Below are 21161 nucleotides of genomic sequence, written 5' to 3' on the forward strand. Positions count from 1 at the left end.
GCTAATTACCGAATACTTAGGGCTGGGCGATATACCGGTAGTAAAATTTATACCGGTATATTTTTTAAAGAGATATGCAGTTAGGACAATATCGCCATACCGGTATACTATTTTTTCTGTTGCCTTGCGAGCGCTATTTTATAAGGCCGACCGCCGCTCTTTGAGCCTACAAGCCATGTTCAGCTGCTCAATCCCGCTCCTTACATGTACGTAGTGTTCTCCCACCCACGTTTCGCATCACAACAAACTTTTAACAAAAACATGGCGGACACGGTGGTAGGGAGTATGGAACCCGTAAAGGGACATGGGGTGAAAACATTGTTTTTAATGTTTCTCGTGAGCACGAGAAAGTATCTGCTGCGCATATCACTGGCAGTGTGTGTGTGTGTGTGTGTGTGTGTGTGTGTGACGACAGCTTGTGAGTGGACAAGCGAGGAGACCGAGCGGCAGCGTGCATGTCGGTTTAGTGAAGTAATGATCGAGTCCGGTTCTGTGTATTAATAAAGTACCCGTCAAGAATCGGTGGCCGCTTCATTCTGACCATATTCCGACCTATAAGCAGACCCACTGCCGGTCAAAGTGAAGGGTGTTGACCCCGAGAGATCATCGGCCCTGGAGGGAACGTCTCCCCTGTGCTCCTCGGTCTGGGAGCCGACAGCAGGAAAGGTGTAACACTAACCATTTCGTAGTCAGATGCAAGAGACGTGCTCCAATAGTGCAAGATAAAAATAAAGCACATTCATTTGAATGATTTTAGCGTGTGTGTGATTTATCGCGGGCACAGACAAGCTAAAATCATTCAAATTAAAGAAGAGGTTGTCAAGAAAAAACAAAGGTTTTTTTGTCTCTAATGACGTCTTTGGTAGCACTCCGTAAGTAGTCCGGTAACTTGTCAACCCCAGCGTCTTCGGTTGCTTAGCGACGTCAACGTCTTTGACGGACTATTACTCTTCTGATCAAGACTACGAATCCTTGTTACAAATAAATTGTAAAATCACACACCATGAAGTTATTTTTTCGTTCAGGCAAGTAGCCGTGTAATAAGCGGGATGATGTACAGATCGTCGCCGGTCATTATCGAAGATAAGCCGCTTCAGGGGGAAGCAAGTCACCTCCGCTACGTGTCGGTGTCCTGTTCGCCCTGTCTGGGCTTATTTTCCCGATAATGACCGGCGTTCTATACATTATCCCTTACATATCTGTTGTTAAAGCACCTCTGTCCTTCGTTGAGCAAAAAAAAACAAAAAACAAATAAATGGTTGATGGTGAATTCTTGTGGCGTGGAGTTAAAACTACATACTTTACCCGTTTAGTTCAAAATATTGTTATAATATCGTATATCGCCATTCAAACAAAAAATATCGAGATATGAGTTTTTTTCATCAATTGACCATTGATGTATGAATGTCAGAGGTACATTAGTGACATCTCTCATTACTGTTGCTATTCTGGCAAAACGCTTTCCTCTTGAGGAATTCATGAAATTCAGTGGTGTTTTATATTTTGGTCAATTTGTTCCCAACGTTTGTCAGATGCCAGTAATGTTACACTGGCTCTAACCACCTTATTACAATGGGACAGAAAAGACAAAGACTGCCTTCATACTCTGCTATTACTTTTCACCACTAGGGGTCAGTATTCACAGACCTACCCATAGTTGATAAGTAGAAGAAAATTACTGAAGGCCTCAGTAAACAGACTTTCTGGTTCATCCACCTGTCTCCCTCATGTATTAATATTCATGAATTTCCTGTTTGATGAAGAACTATTTGATTGATATAAGATTCTATGATTCACTAGGTAGCTCTGTGATAATGGGCACCACAGGAAGGGGAATAAATAAAAACCTTTCTTTTCATAAACTCTGTGACCTTTTCCTCCCCCTCAGGTTTCTGTTTCTGATACCCCGACTTCTACCTCAACGACGACGTGTCAAACTACTGACAGTCTGTTCTGCTTGTAACGCAACGAGTGGAAGACTCTGTGCTGAAAACTGGATCCACGCAAGACTGAACCATGCAATAAAGAGAGAGAAGTGGAATATATAGACTATACTACCCCCCCCCCCCCCCCCCCCTAGGTCAAATGTAGTTTTTCATTTACATTTTAAAGAGAGAGAGGTGAAATATAAAGACTACGCTGAACATTTAGCGAAACATGGAGGAACAAACCCCTTGTTTGTTTTAAGGCCCACTATGCAACTTCTTTAGCCAAAATTACATTAAGTATGCAGGTTGAGAGTTATGCTGATGGTTCTGCATCCATTTCTGGGTCGATTGGTGGGTGTGTCATTTACCCATGTCGCCTCTCCAGTGAAAAAGCGCATATGCAACTTGATCTGTTCGGACCGACACAATCCGGATGTGATGCAGCGGAAGTATCCTCGAAAATGTAGTCAGATTGTAGTTTAGAAAATGCTTTACGGCACAGACACACACCCAAACATGGCACCGGCTAGATATAAACAGCCAGTTGCGAGGCAATTGTTGCATTCATCATGGATCAATCGACTAATGGTACGGCCACACCAACCGCGTTACTCGCGTTGGATAACGCGAGTAACGCGCCTAACCTGACGCTTGATCATTGTGTGTCACAAAAATGGTTCAACGCGCCTGTGGCTGCGCTAGAGTCCGAGGTAGGAAACCCAAACGCCGCCGTGTTTGGGTGCATGATGGAGTTTAGATCGGGTTAGATTAAATAATCTCGGATATAAATAACGATCTCATCTCATCTCATCGTCATCCGTTTATCCGGGGTCGGGTCGCGGGGGGAGCAGCTCAAGCAGGGGGCTCCAGACTTCCCTTTCCCGGGCCACATTGACCAGCTCTGACGGGGGATCCCGAGGCGTTCCCAGGCCAGTGTTGAGATATAATCTCTCCACCTAGTCCTGGGTCTTCCCCGAGGCCTCCTCCCCAATGGACGTGCCTGAAACACCTCCAAAGGGAGGCGCTCGATATAAACACAAGTAACTAAGGGATTGTTATATTCATCATAGATCAACCGACTAAAAAGAGACGGAGAAACCCAATGTCGGAGGAACAGAAGAAGAGAAAAGGGAGACTGACCGACAGAGAGGCCAGACACGAGTAAACGTTGGGCAAGATTTTCAGGAATAGCGTGAACTGAAAGAAAAAGAAGACTGCAAATCAGATGCTGACTCGGCCGTGTTGCTTTTGAAATTGAAAGTACCCTTGGGTGAACTTTGTCTTCGTGGTGTTCTTGATTCTGATAGCCTCTGTACAAATGTGTTTGCTCAACCATTTTGTTGTGAGCCCTGTAAAAATTGTTTTCTCAACCGTTTTGTTGTGAGCCCTGTATGTTTCTAGCTTGCTTGGTTGCAACCATATAAACACCTTTGTTTCCATGGGTGTTTTGCTGTTCGTCTGTCTCGTCCCCCAGATACAGACTGAATCCCCGAATCCAGGTTCTTGTTTATTTCGATTATTATGTTGGCCAAACCTCTTGCATTGATTGTTCTGTTCAACCTAGGATAAAACAATTATAACCTAGGGGTATAAATTCTCCCCGTCAACTATAAAAAGGATGGATTTATGTTTATTGCAATGCAAATACACCATTTTAAAAATGTATAACCTTGCCTAAACTTTATGAACATCTACTTCGGACATGGCTCCACGCATTCGCCGGCTTCTTTGAAAACAAATGCACATAGCTCGCGTAGAAGTGCATGGGGAAGGGACTTCAACGAGTTGTTACGACAGTGTTGTGAAATATCTACTACGAAGCTGTAGGGGGCGCAGTGTAGAGAAATGTGCGTGCCAAAACCAAGAAAACAGCGAAGAAATGCCCGAAGTTGCATAGTGGGCCTGTAAATTGCTATGTTTTTTAGATAACATTTTCACTCGCTATATTAACTTGATTATGATGAATTCCCCCCCCCCCCCCCCCTCCCTTTACGGCGCCCCCGATTTGAGCTGAAGTCAAATGTCTTGTTTCATTTACACACCTTGATCAGCTCTGCTTGATGCTGCTGTACAGACTGAGCACTGGTAACCTTTGACCTCTCCTGGGGTTTCCTGTGGAGACAGCGTGCGTGCGTGCGTGCACACACACACACACACACACACCGTATCTTTTTAATACAAATATTTCCTGAATTGTAAATATCAGTCAGTAAAACGACTAGTTTGTTGGAAACTCCTACCTCTCCTCTCTGGAGGGGCGTCCATCTTTAAGGTCAGGAGGACGATCCATAGACCAGTTGCTCTTCAAGGAGACACAGCTGGGTCCAGGGGAGTCTGCTCCCTCCTTCTGGAATCTTAGAGAAAAACAAGAACCAGGATTTATGGATGTTTGATAGATGCTGTCGTTTTATAATCTTTGACAAATCCTTACCCTTCCTCTCTGGAGGGGCGTCCATCTTTAAAGTCAGGAGGACGATCCATAGACCAGTCGCTCTTCAAGGAGACACAGCTGGGTCCAGGGGAGTCTGCTCTCTCCCGCTGCTCTGGGCTTCAACACAACACACACAGCTTTTACTAAGACTGATGATGGAGTCATGAGATATCTGTGCTGAGCTCTGAGAAGGACAACAGTCACAGACAGAGAGACCCTCTTCTTACCTCTTTGCTTTGCTCTGGCGGCCATGTTTCCCAGACAGGGTGGTTTTAGAGGTAGGAGCCCCCTCCTCTCTCTCCTCATCCATAGTAAACTGGAGACCTGGTAACAAACACAACTCTGTATTGTTTCTACGGCAATTCAGCGTTGGTTTACTCTCTGCTTTATGTAAGCTGCTTTTGGGGGGCTGCTGTCTCTTTATTGTGGACGAGAGGCAGGGTGGTCTTTCCAAGATGCAGATTCATAGACCCTCTCACATCATAGACCCTCTCCAGCAAATATGTGGAGATGCTGCACAGATGTTTCCAATAACTATTTAATAACTATGAATTAATAACTTTAACAACTATTCATCATTCCACTCAGAAGGTCTCTAAGGGCTTCAAATGTGTCTGATCAAAATCAAGTTCACAATGCGGAAATCATACCAACTGTTCCCTGTGCTGGTTAAACCGCTCTGAAGGCAGCACCATATATGGACTTCCTCGTGTCATATGACATTACAACCAGAGCTGTGATAAAGGCCCACAGAGAACAAGAACAAGATGATCTTTAAACACCTTCACTTACAAAGATGTATAATGCATACAACTGTATACAACCAATTACAACTGTATAATGTATTCTCCGCACCTCGTAATCATAATAATAATACTCATGATAATAATATTAACAACATAACAATTCATATATAAAGGTATATTTTTAGAATCGGCTACATTTTCTAATAAGAAAATTAAAGTTTAATTCTTTCTGCCAACAGCACTGTGACCGATTAACTTCATAACAGGGACGGACACTACAGTTTAAACATTTGTTCATTTACTTGACATATTCAATAATAATGTTTAGCAGTACGTGTTTACATAAAAAAAGCAATCTTCCTATTGATGATATATAAGTGACAATGAGTGATTAAGTGATAAGTGAATAGAATTTATGATGTATCAGGGATCAGAGTTGAGTACAGTACCTTAGTCTTCTTCCTGCTGTAATGAAGTGAGTCACAGCAAACCGTCCGACTCATAACAAGGTAATGTTGCTGTGAACCAACCAGTTGGACCAGTTCCCTTCCCTGTTTGTACTCCTCTAAGAATAGCCTCCTATAGGCTGCTGTTCCATGACTCCACCCAGTAATGTGGAGTCAGACGGAGAGCTCAATATATATTGTCAATATATATTGAGCCCTGATCATATAGTCTTTAGTCTTCATGTGGACTTTATAGGGACCACACACATCACACACACACAGACACACACGCGCGCACACACACGCACACACAAAACACGCGCAAACACACAGAAACACCATACTTCCATACTTGTTGACATAAAAGCACAATTTGATTGCCATTCATTATTCAGAAGCAGACATGAACAACACGACAACGATTATAATGTTACCCAAATGGAAAATAGCAATAAAGGTTATAAACACCAGTAAAGGAGAGCACACAGTGATGTAATGTAATCATTTATAATGGGTTATGTTTCTTCATTAGGCCGGGCTATTCCCTCCATTATCTCTTTGTTAAATCATTAATCTTGTTGGGTTGGATTCTTCTCTTGTTATTTCCTTCCTCATACTGTTTCACCTTTTACCGGAAGGTGTTCAGAAAGGTACCAAGGCAAGGTGGTACGCGCACACACACACACACACACACACACACACACACACACACACACACAACTCCCCTGGTGGCGGTGCCGCTCCCACCGGACCTCCCAAGATCCTTTGCGGCACCCGGACACGGTGACCACGGCCGTGAACACAACAATATCATTTTCACAGAAGCAATGCAACAATTTATATATATTTTTTTTTTATAATTTTTTTTTATGTACATATTTTATCTTCAGAATTTCGATTTAAGGCATGGAAAAACAGAACAAGGTCAAACAATTTAAGACATAGTAGAAATAAATAAAGGCAACTCTCAGCCCATGCGGTGTATTGTGTAACTGCTTTAAACCTGGTCTCCCGTTGGTTCATTCCTGTGCTACTCGCCAAAATATAATTAGTCTACGAAGACCTATAACCTTTGATTGATGCAAATACTGTGACTTCATTTGTTTAACTCCCACTGTCCCGTTAACAGGAGATTGTGGGAGGTCACTATTATTATATTTTGCGTATATCATTGAGTTGCAATGGCAATTCTTGGATAACTTTTCATTTTTGCATCCCACATAAACAACAAGGTGTAATGTGTCCAATGGCACCACCCTAATATACGTGGTCAGAAAAGATACTGTAATTCAATCACATATTTAGACGGCATTTAGGATTGATCCTCAAACCAGGGGACCAGTATACGTTTTTTTAATAGTCTCCTGATATGGAACTGTTTGCATGTTGAGTAAAACTGACCTGAGAGTTTCCAGTGTACAGTGTGGACTCCCCAGTCCAGCAGAGAGCAGCTTCACTCCTGAATCCTTCAGATCATTGGAACTCAGGTCCAGGTGTTTCAGACTGGAGGAGTTGGAGATGAGAGCTGAGGCCAGAGCTTCACAGCAGTCCTCTGACAGATGACAGCAATTCAGCCTGCACACAATAAAAGGAACATGTTAGGAACTGAGATTAAAAGTGCTTAAAAGATCCAACCAGCTCACAGGAGAAACATGGTGTAGCTAACGAACAGCACAGGGCCGCCATGGGCCCACACTGGAGGGGAGGACGTCCAGTGATGCTAGCGCCTCGGCTCTCCTCGCTGCTATCAGGGATCAGGGAAGTGAGCTCAAGGAGATGACTGTGTACATTCAAACTTCCTCCAGCAGTCCCCTGATGGCCGTTGGGATCCTGAACTCTGTGTGAACAGAGTCAGACCTCACGAAGCAGAGGGCTGTGGAGCCAAGGAGGGCCTTCAGCGCTCTATCAGTCCCAATGCTTCCTTCTGTGAGACTATTGATTCATTAATTCAACCTTTTATTTTGATAAACCATCATAAATGTGCTTAAAGGACAATTCCGGTATTTTGAACATTGAGTCCCCTTTCTGGTTTGTTTAGGATGAAATAGAGTGGGTGACACCGAAATTTGAACTATTAGTCCTTTCTCGGGTATTTGGCTCATTTTGAATCGCTCCTGCCTGCTTCACAATGGTTGTCTGTGTGCATACACAAACCTGTCAACCCAGCAACCCTAAACGTTCGTTTTCAAAAATGTGCAAGTAACCGAGTGGTTAGTGGCATTCGTGAAGTTTAAAAAAAAAATATCGGCGCAATATATGTTTTCCATCCGTGTTAGTTGCTAAATTGAACTATTTCTTCAGATACCTCACAACCGCATATAAACTTCCGCACAAGGTCCCACTCCGTGCAGCACCTACTTTCGACTTCCGTCGGCATCTGCCTGCACTTCCCACAGGCACACCACCCGCCCGTGATCCTGGGGGGACCGCTTCAGCCGGAGCTTCAGGCGCCTCCGTAGCCCTAGCCTCCATCTCACGTAGCTCCTCTTGGGTGAATTCTGGTTCAAAACGATATCCTCTGCCGTCAAAATCGAGTGCGTCCTCCAGAAGCCACCTTTCATAATCCATTTTCAGTGATTTTCTATGTGATTTTCCCTAATCCGAAGTGCTCACGGTACAAGACTTCAAACTAACGTAAACAGCCCACCTTTCCGGTTCGGCGGAGTAATATCATCGTGCAGTAATGAGTCTTCCAACTGAAATCAACTGGCGATAAATGTGCAATAAAACACGACAGAAACCATATATTGCGTGCGCCGATCATTTTTTTTTAAACTTCACGAATGCCACTAACCACTCGGTTACTTGCACATTTTTGAAAACGAACGTTTAGGGTTGCTGGGTTGACAGGTTTGTGTATGCACACAGACAACCATTGTGAAGCAGGCAGGAGCGATTCAAAATGAGCCAAATACCCGAGAAAGGACTAAATTTCGGTGTCACCCACTCTATTTCATCCTAAACAAACCAGAAAGGGGGCTCAATGTTCAAAATATCGGAATTGTCCTTTAAGCTCATTTACAAAAACCTAAAACATTAAGGGCACTTGCCCTCCCTGGCTTCAGGCACTTTTACCGGGCTTCAAAACAAGGACGACTATGAAACCCCCTCTAGGGCTTTGCTTCTCTACATATTCAAACGTTTTATGATGCTCTGTATTCCTACATATTCAATCTTTTTATGTTTATGTTTTCCTACATATTCAATCGTTTGATGATGCTTTGTATATCTACATTTTAAATTATACTGTTCTGTATTTCTACATAGTCAATAGTTTTATGTTGCTTTGCATTCCTACATATTCAATCGTTTTATGTTCTGCATTTCGACATATTAATACATGTTGTCCTGTATGTCAACACATTCAATTATGTTGCTTTTATTTCTACATATTCAATAGTTTTATTTTGTTCCATTTCTACATATTAAATCGGATTATGTTGCTCTATATTTCTACATAATCAATAGTTTTATGTTGTTCTGTATTTACACACATTAAATTGTTTTATGTTGCTCTGTATTTCTGCATTTATTGTTCTGTGTTTCTACATCTTAAATTGTTGGACCTTGTTCTGTAATTTATGTCTTCAATTGAAGTTCTGAAGATAAAATATATGTAAAGAACATATGTAAAAAATGATGACGTAACAAAGACCTTATACAGTCATGGCAACAAAAAATAGAAATTGTTGAGTTTCTCCTATGAAAATTATACATTTATGAACTTGAAATGAACTATACATTCATATAGCGCTTTTCAAGTCACCTTACATTGACTTTGAATAGGGCTTCACAGTGAAGGGGGGACCTCACTAACCACCACGAATGTGTAGCATCCACATGGGTTATGCACGGCAGCCAATCGGCGCCAGAACGCTCACCACACATGAATCGTGAATGTGTGATTGGAATGTCATATTTTACTTTATTTACCCCATTGTCATGTACATTACCTTTAACACACACACTTACATACACCTATATACATGCTTACACTACCAAGGGACCACAATGGAAATAAGCCTGGGCTTATTTCATGGGAAATCAAGCGAGCTTTTGCCCTTCTGCTTTCATGGGCTTTTATGTGTTATCCTTTTGACTAGTAAATTTGTATGCTTACGTTTGTGCATGTGTCAATAAAGAATTTAAAATAATTTCAATCAATCAATTACACACCAGCTTGAGGTGGAGAGTGAGGGGATGAATGAATCAGCCATTTAAACAGGGGGATGAATAGGGGGCCAGATGAATGAGCCTGGTTGGTCAGTTTTAGCCGGGACCCGGGGAATCCCCTACTCTTTTGGAGATAAGTGCCCTGGGATCTTTAATAACCTCAGTGAGTCAGGACCTCGGTTTTACGTCTCCTCCGAAGGACGGCACCTTCCACAGCCCAGTGTCCCCGTCACTGCGCTGGGGCATCAGGATTTATGCTTTGGCCAGAGGGAAGAGTGCCACCTACTGGCCACCCACCGACACCACTTCCAGCAGCAGCTCAGTGTTCCCAGTTGGTCTCCCATCCAGTAAAGCCCACCTGCTTAGCTTCAGAGGTTCAGCTAATTTGAACCTCTGAACCTATTTACACGATAAACTTTGATGGATGCAAATACTGCAACTTCATTTGTTTAACTACCACTGTCCCGTTAACAGGGGATTGTGGGAGCGCACTTTTATTATATTTTGCGTTTATGATTGTAAAGTTGCAATGGCAACTTTGGGATTACCTTTTCAACTTTTCATTTTCGCATCCCACATAAACAACAAGGTGTAATACAAGGTGTAATATGTCCAATGGCACCACTCTAATACATGTGGTCATCCAAGGTACTGAGTTATTATCTCATATAGTTTGACGTCATTTAGGTGTGATTCTCAAACCAGGGGGCAGTAGTTGAAAGTCTTCTGAAACGGAACCTTGTGGTGTAACTGTTTGCACTTAGAATAACTGACCTGAGGGTCTCCAGTGTACAGTGTGGACTCCCCAGTCCAGCAGAGAGCAGCTTCACTCCGGAATCCTTCAGTTCGTTGGTACTCAGGTCGAGCTCTCTCAAACTAGAGGAGTTGGAGCTGAGAACTGAGGCCAGAGCTTTACAGCATCTCTCTGACAGCTTACAGCTGTTCAGCCTTCGCCCAAAAAACAGAACATGTTGAGAACCGTGATTAAATGTTTTATAAGACTTTTCTGATAGTTGAATGAATGATTATGCAATAGATCTTTAAATGGTGTTACATATTAGGTGTACAATGTTGATACTAACAAAAATGCAAAAACAGTTATTTTGTAGTTCTGAAAACTGTATCATAATATCACTTTTATAGAATTATGTATAGTGTGTATCATAAAACATGTTATAAGTATGCCTACAGATATATGTTGTATGTTATTATAACTTTTGTATTCTAGTATTATATATATTGTATTGTGTGCATTGCAATACATGTTCTTAGTGCACCGTCAGAGATGTTTTGTAATTTACTATAACTTTTATATTCTAGTATTATGCATAGTGTTGTATTGTTAATACATGTTATGAGTGAACCTACAGAGATGTTTTGTAATTTACTATAACTTTTATATTCTAGTATTATGTATAGTGCTGTATTGTTAATACATGTTATGAGTGAACCTACAGAGATGTTTTGGAGGCTTTGACCAATGGCAGCAGCCCCAGAAGACCCTCGTCAGAAGCAGAGTATTTCTTCAGGTAAAACACGTCCAGCTCCTCTTCTGAGGTCAGTACGATGAAGACCAGAGCTGACCACTGAGCAGAGGAGAGAGATTCTGTGGAGATTCTTCCTGATTTCAGGTACTGTTGGATCTCCTCCACTTGAGAACTGTCATTCAGCTCATTCAGACAGTGGAACAGATTGATGCTTCTCTCTTGAGAGAGATCTCCACCTATCTTCTCCTTGATGTAATGGACTATTTGGGTATTGATTTGTGACCTCATTCCTGTTTGCCCCGATGGAACGTTTTTTGTTAGATTGCCCAGTGATTTAATTCCTCTTGGTCCCAGCAGACCTTGTAGGAGCATCTGATTGGTCTCTAGAGAGAGGCCCAGGAGGAAGCGGAGGAACAAGTCCAGGTGTCCGTTCTCACTCTGTAAGGCCTTGTCCACAGCAATCTGGTAGAGGAGGAGTTCAGCTTCCATGGAGGTTGGATGTTCTTCGAAGAGCAGGTTGACACCAGTGTTGATGTAGGACAGAAAGACATAAAGGGCAGCCAGAAACTCCTGGATACTCAGATGGACAAAGCAGAACATCCTGTTCAGCAGAAGATCAGGTTGCCTTTCTCCAGCTGGTTAAAAGCCAGTTTCCCCAGAGAAACAGTGATCTCCCTGCTCTCCGAACTCCAGAGTGGATCAGTTTCAGCTCGCCCATGATACTTCCTGTCCCCCTGTACGGACTGAACCCTCAGGAAGTGGCTGTACATCTGAGTCACGGTCTTGGGCACCTCTTCCCCTCTCTGGGATGTTTTGAAGAAGTCCACTATAACTGTAGCAGTGATCCAACAGAAGACTGGGATGTGACACATGATGTGGAGGCTTCGGGATTTCTTGACGTGAGAGATGATTGTGGTGGCCATTTCCCCCTCTCTGAATCTCTTCCTGAAGTACTCGTCCTTCTGTGGGTCGTTGAACCCTCTCACCTCGGTCACCATGTCAACACACTCAGCAGGGATCTGATTGGCTGCGGCAGGGCGTGTGGTTATCCAGATGCGGGCAGAGGGAAGCAGGACTCCCCTGATGATGTTTGTCAGCAGCACGTCCACTGAGGTCGGCTCGTTAACATCCGTCCAGATCGGGTTGTTCTGGAAGTCCAGAGGAAGTCGACACTCATCCAGACCATCCAAGATGAAGACTACTTGGTCATGGTCGTATCTGTAGATTCCTGATTCTTTGGTTTCAACAGAAAACTGATGAAGAAGTTCGAGTAAGCTAAACTCTTTCCCTTTCAATAAATTCAGCTCTCTGAAAGTGAGGAGAAATGCGAAGTCTATGTCGTGGTTGGCTTTGCCTTCGGCCCAGTCCAGAGTGAACTTGTGTGTTAAGAGAGTTTTACCAATGCCGGCCACTCCGGTTGTCATTATTGTTCTGATTGGTTTATCTTGTCCAGGTAAAGGTTTAAAGATGTCTTCACATCTGATTGGTGTTTCCTCATTGGCTGTTTTCCTGGATGCCTTTTCAATCAGTCTGACTTCATGTTCCTGGTTGACCTCTCCACTGCCTCTCTCTGTGATGAAGAGCTCTGTGTAGATCTCATTCAGAGGTCTCTGCTCTCCTGCTCTAGCGATTCCCTCAAACACACAGTTGAACTTCTTCTTCAGATGAGCCTTGAGTTTATGTTGCCACTGGACCGCAACAGCTCCTAAATCCCAAACCAGAAGAAACATACCATTGATATTTCCAAGCAATATTACTGGTGTACAGAAAAAAGTACTAAAAGTTTTACTTTATAGGGATCTTATAACTTTATTAGCAGTGCTATTGTTGTTGAGTATCAGGGGTATCAGTGACTTTCTAACCTGATATAACAAGAAAGATGTGCATCTCTTCCACTGAATTATGCTGTTGTTGATCAGCAGTTTAACGTAATTCTTTAACCTGATACGCCCACAATAACCCTACACATCTGTATCAAGCATTTCACCCTGATACCCCAACAATGACCCTACATATCTGGATCAAACCATTCAACCTGATACCCCCACAATGACCCTACATATCTGGATCAAACCATTCAACCTGATACCCCCACAATGACCCTACATATCTGGATCAAACCATTTAACCTATATTTGAGTATCTTACCACTCCCCAGCTTGTCGGCCAGTTCCTCCTGGTTCATCTCCATCAGGCAGAGCTTTGTGATGTCTACCACTCCCTCTATGGCGCGCCTCCTCTGCTCCTCGTTCTTATCATCCTCCTCCTCGTCCTCCCTCTGACTCTCTGAGCATTGTGGGTAATCTGAGAAGAGATCCCTCCAGAGCTTCTTCAGCTCCTTGTCTAGAAAAGCGTGTGCGTTCTCCTCAGCCCTCTGGAACAGAACAAACATCAAGGAGAACTTTACTTTGAACTAACTGAGGACATCAGAAGCCTCTGTCCTAGATTAACGTCTCCCTGGTCTATAGAGGGAAAACTGGAGCTCCACAAGAGATGCTTTTATTGCCCATGTAGAGCCAGGGGCACCACTAGAGATTGTGGGCCTTATCAAATAATATATTGGGCCTCCAATCACCCACCAGCCTAGAAAATCCATTTGACCACCCATAGATTGATAGACTAGCTCTAGTGTAGCGTACTGCTAATTACCCAATACTTGGCCTGCTGTGATTGACCATTGATGTATGAATGTCAGAGGTAATGAGTGGCATCTCTCATTACTGTTGCTGTTCTGTTGACCATTGATGTATGAATGTCAGAGGTAAATGAGTGGCATCTCTCATTACTGTTGCTGTTCTGGCAAAAGGCTTTCCTCTTGAGAAATTCATGAAATTCAGTGGTGTTTTAAATTTTGGTCAATTTGTTCCCAAAGTTTGTCAGATGCCAGTAATGTTACACTGGCTCTAAACCCCTCAGTAAAATGGGACAGAAATGACACAGACTGTCTTCATACTCTGCTATTACTTTTCACCACTAGGGGTCAGTATTCACAGACCTACCCTGGCTGTATAGTTGATAAGTAGAAGAAAATTTGTGTAGGCCTCAGTAAACAGTTTCCCGGTTCATCCACCTGTCTACCTCATTCAATGAATCATATTCATGAATTTCATGTTTGATGAAGAACTATTTGATTGATATAAGATTCTATGATTCACTAGGTAGCTCCGTGATAATGGGCACCACAGGAAGGGGAATAAATAAAAACCTTTAGTTGTATAAACTGGGTGACCAACTGTTGGCCCTGCTCCTCCCTCTCAGGTTTCTGTTTCTGATACTCCGACTTCTACCTCAACGACGACGTGTCAGACTACTGACAGTCTGTTCTGCTTGTAAGCTCACCGAGTGGAAGACTCTGTGCTGAAAACTGGATCCACGCAAGACTGAACCATGCAATAAAGAGAGAGAGGTGGAATATATAGACTATACTACCCCCCCCCCTTAGGTCACCCCTGTCTAGAGCTGAAGTCAAATGTCTTGTTTCATTTACACACCTTGATCAGCTCTGCTTGATTCTGCTGTACAGACTGAGCACTGGTAACCTTTGACCTCTCCTGTGGTCGCCTGTGGAGACAACACACGCGCACACACACCCCCACACCCACAGTATCTTTTTAGAAAAATATTTCCTGAATTGTAAATATCATTTAGTAAAACTACCAGTTTGTTGGAAACTCCTACCACTCCTCTCTGGAGGGGCGTCCATCTTTAAGATTAGGAGGACGTTCCACAGACCAGTTGCTCTTCATGGAGACACAGCTGGGTCCAGGGGAGTCTGCTCTCTCCTTCTGGAATATATAGACTATACTGAACATTTAGCCAAACATGGAGGAACGAACCCCTTGTTTGTTTAAATTGCTGTTTTAATCGATAACATTTTCACTCGAAATATATTAACTTGATTATGATGAATTCCCCCCCCCCCCCCCTTTACGGCGCCCCTGTTAAGAGCTGAAGTCAAATGTCTTGTTTCATTTACACACCTTGATCAGCTCTGCTTGATTCTGCTGTACAGACTGAGCACTGGTAACCTTTGACCTCTCCTGTGGTCCCCTGTGGAGACAGCGTGCGTACACACACACACACACACACACACACACACACACACACACAGTATCTTTTTAATACAAATATTTCCTGATTGTAAATATCAGTCAGTAAAACTACTAGTTTGTTGGAAACTCCTACCTCTCCTCTCTGGAGGGGCGTCCATCTTTAAGTCCAGGAGGACGATCCATAGACCGGTCGCTCTTCAAGGAGACACAGCTGGGTCCAGGGGAGTCTGCTCTCTCCTTCTGGACTCTTCTAGAAAAACAAGAACCAGGATTAAAGGATGTCTGATAGATATAGTTGTATAGTATCTGATAAATCCTCACCTCTTCTTAATAGACCGATTTCCATCTCTAAAGTTATGAGGATCATCCATAGAGCGGTCACTCTTCAAGGAGACACAGCTGGGTCCAGGGGAGTCTGCTCTCTCCCGCTGCTCTGGGCTTCAACACAACACACACACAGCTTTTACTAAGACTGATGATGGAGTCATGAGATATCAGTGCTGAGCTCTGAGAAGGACAACAGTCACAGACAGAGAGATCCTCTTCTTACCTCTTAGCTTTGCTCTGGCGGCCATGTTCCCCAGACAGAGTGGTTTTAGAGGTAGGAGCCCCCTCCTCTCTCTCCTCATCCATAGTAGACTGGAGACCTGGACACAAACACAATGCCATATTGTTTCTCTGGATTCTCTTTAAGTACAAAACATGAAATGTCCCTCAGTCTAGAACTACACACTCAATCTCTAGATCACAAACTCTATCACTCTCTCTGTCTAGAGCTACATTCTAATCATTCTCTATGTCTTCTAGATATCACACACACACACACACACACACACACACACACACACACACACACACACACACACACACACACACACACACACACACACACACACACACACACACACACACACTATGCTTCTAACACGTTCATTTAATTATGGACAATTATTTATTTACCTTTAGATCCGACACTTCCAAACCATCAATTCTTAACTGTTACCAATGAAACTCTGACCGTTCTGACCTCCCTACAGAATAAAAGTCCACAATACAAGGAAGGATCCGTATATAATCGCCCTCAACACGGTAAAACTAGTTATTGATGTCCTGACGCATACTCCTTCATTAAACCTATTTTACACCACTAACATGGATACAATCAGCTTGGACTGGAAACAGATTAATTTAGTAAGAATAAATTAATATAGTTTGAATACATCTGGTAAGAAAACAGGAATTCAGGAAACGGTACCTTATCTTTTCCGTGACGAAAAGTGAGCTGCCCGTGTTGAATGGAAATATAAAAGCACAAATGCAAGGAAAGGAGAGAATAAAGAGATTTAGGTGTTCACCAAATAACAGAGAAGTGTTTAGAAGCGAGACAGAACATTAACAATGGTTCTGAAAGTAAAGATTGAGCTGCTTGGGTCCTTATGGCAGACAGATCAGAAAGAGGAAGAGCTTTGAATCACAGCTAACTGCGTCACATCGTTTATGTGAAATTCTAGTGAAACCAGAGAATGTCTAATATGAGACGGGCTCTGGTGAAACTAAAGTAATGGCGCGTTCACACCAAAAGCGAAGGGGCGGCGCAACTTCCATACAAAGTCAACGTATAGACGCGTTCCAGGCAACGGGCGCGTTCGTCTCCATACAAAGTCAACGTATAGACGCGTTCCAGGCAACGGGCGCGTTCGACTCCATACAAAGTCAACGTATAGTAATGCTGTAGCCTACTTTATATCGTCTGTGGGGAAATCCTGGGACTCTCAGAGTATCAAACTACAACTGGAAAAAAAGAAAAGCTTAGGAAACACTTTTATTTTGAAAACTTCTGAGTTAAGGGACATAAAAGACAACAACCCCAAAAACACGCTGTCGGAAACACCTCGGATCAAACCAGGGACAGGACAGACCCGGAAGTAAGTTATTACCTCTGAGGCTAATTCAAGGCTAGTTGCTATTCAACTCGCATGTTGCATGGTAAGAACTTGGCTGGTAGTACCTGGGTTTTGAAAAATAGCGGGGGAGTTCACTGAGTGCTGAGTGTGGCGCTGCGCCCCCAGGAGTAACAATACTCTGATTCCCTACATCTGTTTATTTACAGACGTATTATATTGGATTCATTTAATTGTTTCCTTCATTCCTCCTTCCGTCTTCAACCAATGAATGAATCCCAACGTTAGAGGTGTTTCGTTTCCATGCCGACTGTGTCATCTCTACACCCAATCAACACTAGATACACTGCCCTCTAGGGGTCGTACTTGGTTAAAGCACAAACAACCTTTTGTTGCGTACAAAACGGAACTTTGTTTAATCGATAAGAATAATTAAACAAACAAAACAAAAGCAGAATCAACAGCAGCCATTAGGAGCCCATTTAGGGTCGCTTGAAGGGGGGGGGGGGGGGGGGCCTCACCATCCTGAACAGAGGTCAATCAGTCAGTCGGTTTGAAGCAGCCCCTCTGCTGTGAGGGAGAGCCCCCCAGGACTAAAGAGAAGGCCCAGCGTTTAGGACCCTCTGCTTAAAGGGAGAGCCCCCCAGGACTAAAGAAAAGGCCCAGCGTTTAGGACCCTCTGCTGTGAGGGAGAGCCCCCCAGGACTAAAGAGAAGGCTCAGCGTTTAGGACCCTCTGCTGTGAGGGAGAGCCCCCCAGGACTAAGAGAAGGCCCAGCGTTTAGGAGCCCTCTGCTGTGAGGGAGAGCCCCCCAGGACTAAAGAGAAGGCCCAGCGTTTAGGACCCTCTCAGGGGGTGAGGATCAGGGGAGCGTTGAGAATGAGGGCGCGGCCCGCTGCTCTGGGCTATCGTCTATCTACTGGACATGACTGCAGTGTGGAGGTCCGGCCAGCAGGGGCAGCACTGAGGAGGCCTCAGTCCTTTGTTTGTTCTGGAAGAATGGCAGAACGTCTCACTGGTGTCCCACTGGTGTCCCACTGGTGTCCCACTGGTGTCTCACTGGTGTCTCACTGGTGTCTCACTGGTGTCTCACTGGTGTTGAATCAATCCTCGCGAATGGTGTGCCCTCGCATAACTTGAACTCTGAATGATGATTTAGATAAGTTAAACTCATGTCCTGAATCCCGTTGGAGGGTTAGCAGTAGAAGCTTCTCACTAACTCTGATGACAGTTATATTATCTATGTTTCATGAAGGAAGGAACTTCACAGAGATTTCTAGATTAAATCAATAAACATAATTGTAACTCTGTAATGTGTCTGTGCGTATGTTAATGTGTGTATGTGAGCGTGTGTGTGTGTATATAGCCCACCAGATTACTTACTTTTATTTTAGTATATGCGTATATGTTCAGACTCTGTTGTGTGTGTGGAAATAACCTCTCCACACACTGATGAAGGGGTGAATGGAGACTCCATTGTTGTGTGTGTGTGGTAATATCCTCCCTCCCCACTGATGAAGGGGGGAATGAAGACTTTAACTAAAGGGAAGAATGTTGACTTGTTGTTCCCAACAGAACACAAAGAAACAATCTTCCGACATCACAAGTGGGCGTGTCCACCTAGATGTGTGACGGAGAGATGAGCAACGTTTGCTACAGTCCACTGGGTAGGCTGGTAGACTGATCTATCCAGCACACATCTAGGTGGACACGCCCACCTGTGATGTCATAAGGGGCCGATTTCCAAAACGGCTTGTAACGGCTAATCACACCAATATCATCCGACTGCAGACACAAATGGGCGTTCCCGTGTGGTGGGCGTTCTCGTTCACGCAGACTAAAACGCCCCCCCCGGCGTTCTCGTGTGGTGGGCGTTCTCGTTTTCGCAGGCTGGAACGCCCCGTTCTTCTTCGTCGATCTAGTAGTATGGGCAGCATAGAACTGACGTTAGCGCCCCCTTCTTCTTTGATCTCGTAATACGGGTACGTTAGCCAGCTAGGCCTACAGAATGTTAGCTTACATTTATGTGTCGGATCTCGGCCCACACTTTGCATCAAACTTGATGCAACACGATTATTACAGGGAGGCTCCATGATCTCAAGTTCATTATCTTTTGGGTTAGTATAGGTAGGGTATTACCGTATTAGGTATAAGTGAGATGTTTGATATAGTTGTTTAAGAATATGCCCAAATTAAATAATGAATAGATTAAAATAACACTTGGGAGTTGGGACATTATGCAGTTCAAATCCAGTTACCAGACACTATGAAGGCTCAAACAGTAGACCATTTGACTCCCAAGTGTTCACTTACTTTTCCCACTGAATGTTTTCAATAAAGACAAAATACAGTAATTGCTCTGTAACAATTAACCTTACAACATACATCGTAGGCACAAATGTATGTTATACATCGTATAGCATTTGTCACAAAAACAAAAAAGAAAGGAGTAATAAAATACCAGCATTTCTGGGCAGATACATTTACTACAGTAGTATGTACATTTACAAATGGAAGGGATTGCAAAAAAAGACGTCCCAAATCAAACAAAAAAGGAGTAATAAAAGAACATTATGCTAGGCAGACATCTTTGATGACAAACCTGCCATATGCAACGTTCCTCAGTACCAGGGGTGCGCTTGGCCAATTCTTCTTTTTTGAGAAGCCTTTGAGGCGTAGCGCAAGGCCACTGCCACAGCCTGCATTGTTGTAAATCTTTCTAACCGTTATGTATATGAGATTGTCTTTATTAAGCTTAATGTCCCCTGCCAAACTGTCATTTATATATATGGAAGGATGGAGAGGCTTGATTAGTTCTCGGAATGTGTTTGAAACCCTGTTGAACACGCCAAGCATCGCCATGTCCAGTCTCAGCGTCTCTTGTACAATTTGCTGAAGGACTTCGGGTGGTAAGAATGGCCTGTCCTCTGTTGTGCCAGATTGGAGCGTGTGGCTGAGATGGGGAGATGGAGAGGGTGAGCTTGGTGTGCCAGCTAGTCCTGCAGGGCTAGAGAGAGCGAGAGCCGAAAAAGAGTGAAGGAGAGCGAGAGAGAGGGAGAGAAACAGGGATTATAATCAACCTTCAATTCAATCACACAAGCCCAGACCAACACTACCCACACCATTGAACAAAAAGGCAGTCACTGATCGATCAAAAGTCTGAGAAAGAGCAAGAGAGAATATATGTAAATAGAAAAGTATGGACATAGTATGTAATACCTTTCACTGCTTAGTGATTGGAAGGTGTGACTGAGATGGGGAGATGGAGAGGGTGAGAAGGAGCCAGCTAGTTCTGCAGGGCTAGAGACAGAGAGACAAGTGTATCGGCTACGATCTTCGTAAGCACCAAAAATAAGTAAATAGCAACATGGACACAGTATATAAACCTTTCAAGTATAAAGGTCTCCAACAGCTGTCCAACCACCACCTCCTGATAGAGAGCATGTCCCCCTGAAAAGTAAAGTTATGCTTTAAATGACTTCATAGCCTAATACAAATCCATGTTACAGTACTATTTAGCAGTGTACTATGGCAGTGTAAATTATTGTGAAGATGTAGCCATCTCCTCCCGTAAGTGCAGTACCTGAAGACAAAGTAATGTGTATGACCTATGATGCATGTTAATTGTAGCCTCCAGTAAGGATGACTAAATTATTAAAAGCCTTATATTTCATGCGACACATCTGATTGAGATTTGAAAGAACTCACCTCACTGAAATCATATTGCTTTTGAGGGTAGAATACATTACGTACTGAAATTAACATACAAATGAGTTAATTGTTTTACAAACTAGTCATCAGTCATCATTTCTGAAAATAATGCATCTCACCAGCAGCATAAACACCCCACAGCTGTTGCTCTGATACTGGTGAGGTGCGTCCTGTGGTGGTAAAAGGGGAATGTGATTTGTCAATGATTCTTATTAGTATATAATGCCTATAAACTATAAAGTGATATCCACCCTCATTTTGTAGCTACATACAAAAAGTGCACAAT

At 43.3% G+C, this 21161-nt stretch overlaps 1 protein-coding gene and 1 long non-coding RNA gene across 2 annotated transcripts in view; both read right to left on the reverse strand.

The window, feature by feature from the left end:
* Positions 1-21161, reverse strand: part of LOC132452742 (NACHT, LRR and PYD domains-containing protein 12-like) — a gene marked incomplete at its 5' end in the record, with an annotated part of 161259 nt that overhangs the window by 19379 nt on the left and 120719 nt on the right. Inside the window, one exon of the mRNA XM_060045514.1 lies at positions 6953-7126. Coding sequence (XP_059901497.1) covers positions 6953-7126 — 174 coding nt within the window. The remainder of the gene's footprint in view (positions 1-6952; positions 7127-21161) is intronic.
* Positions 19832-20910, reverse strand: LOC132452767 (uncharacterized). Its single transcript, XR_009524492.1, has 4 exons — positions 20873-20910; positions 20551-20614; positions 20384-20464; positions 19832-20171 (listed from the first exon to the last, which is right to left on the reverse strand). It is a non-coding gene; the product is annotated as an uncharacterized LOC132452767 (long non-coding RNA).

This window comes from Gadus macrocephalus, chromosome 23 (assembly GCF_031168955.1).
Source record: "Gadus macrocephalus chromosome 23, ASM3116895v1".
NCBI classification, from domain to species: domain Eukaryota; kingdom Metazoa; phylum Chordata; class Actinopteri; order Gadiformes; family Gadidae; genus Gadus; species Gadus macrocephalus.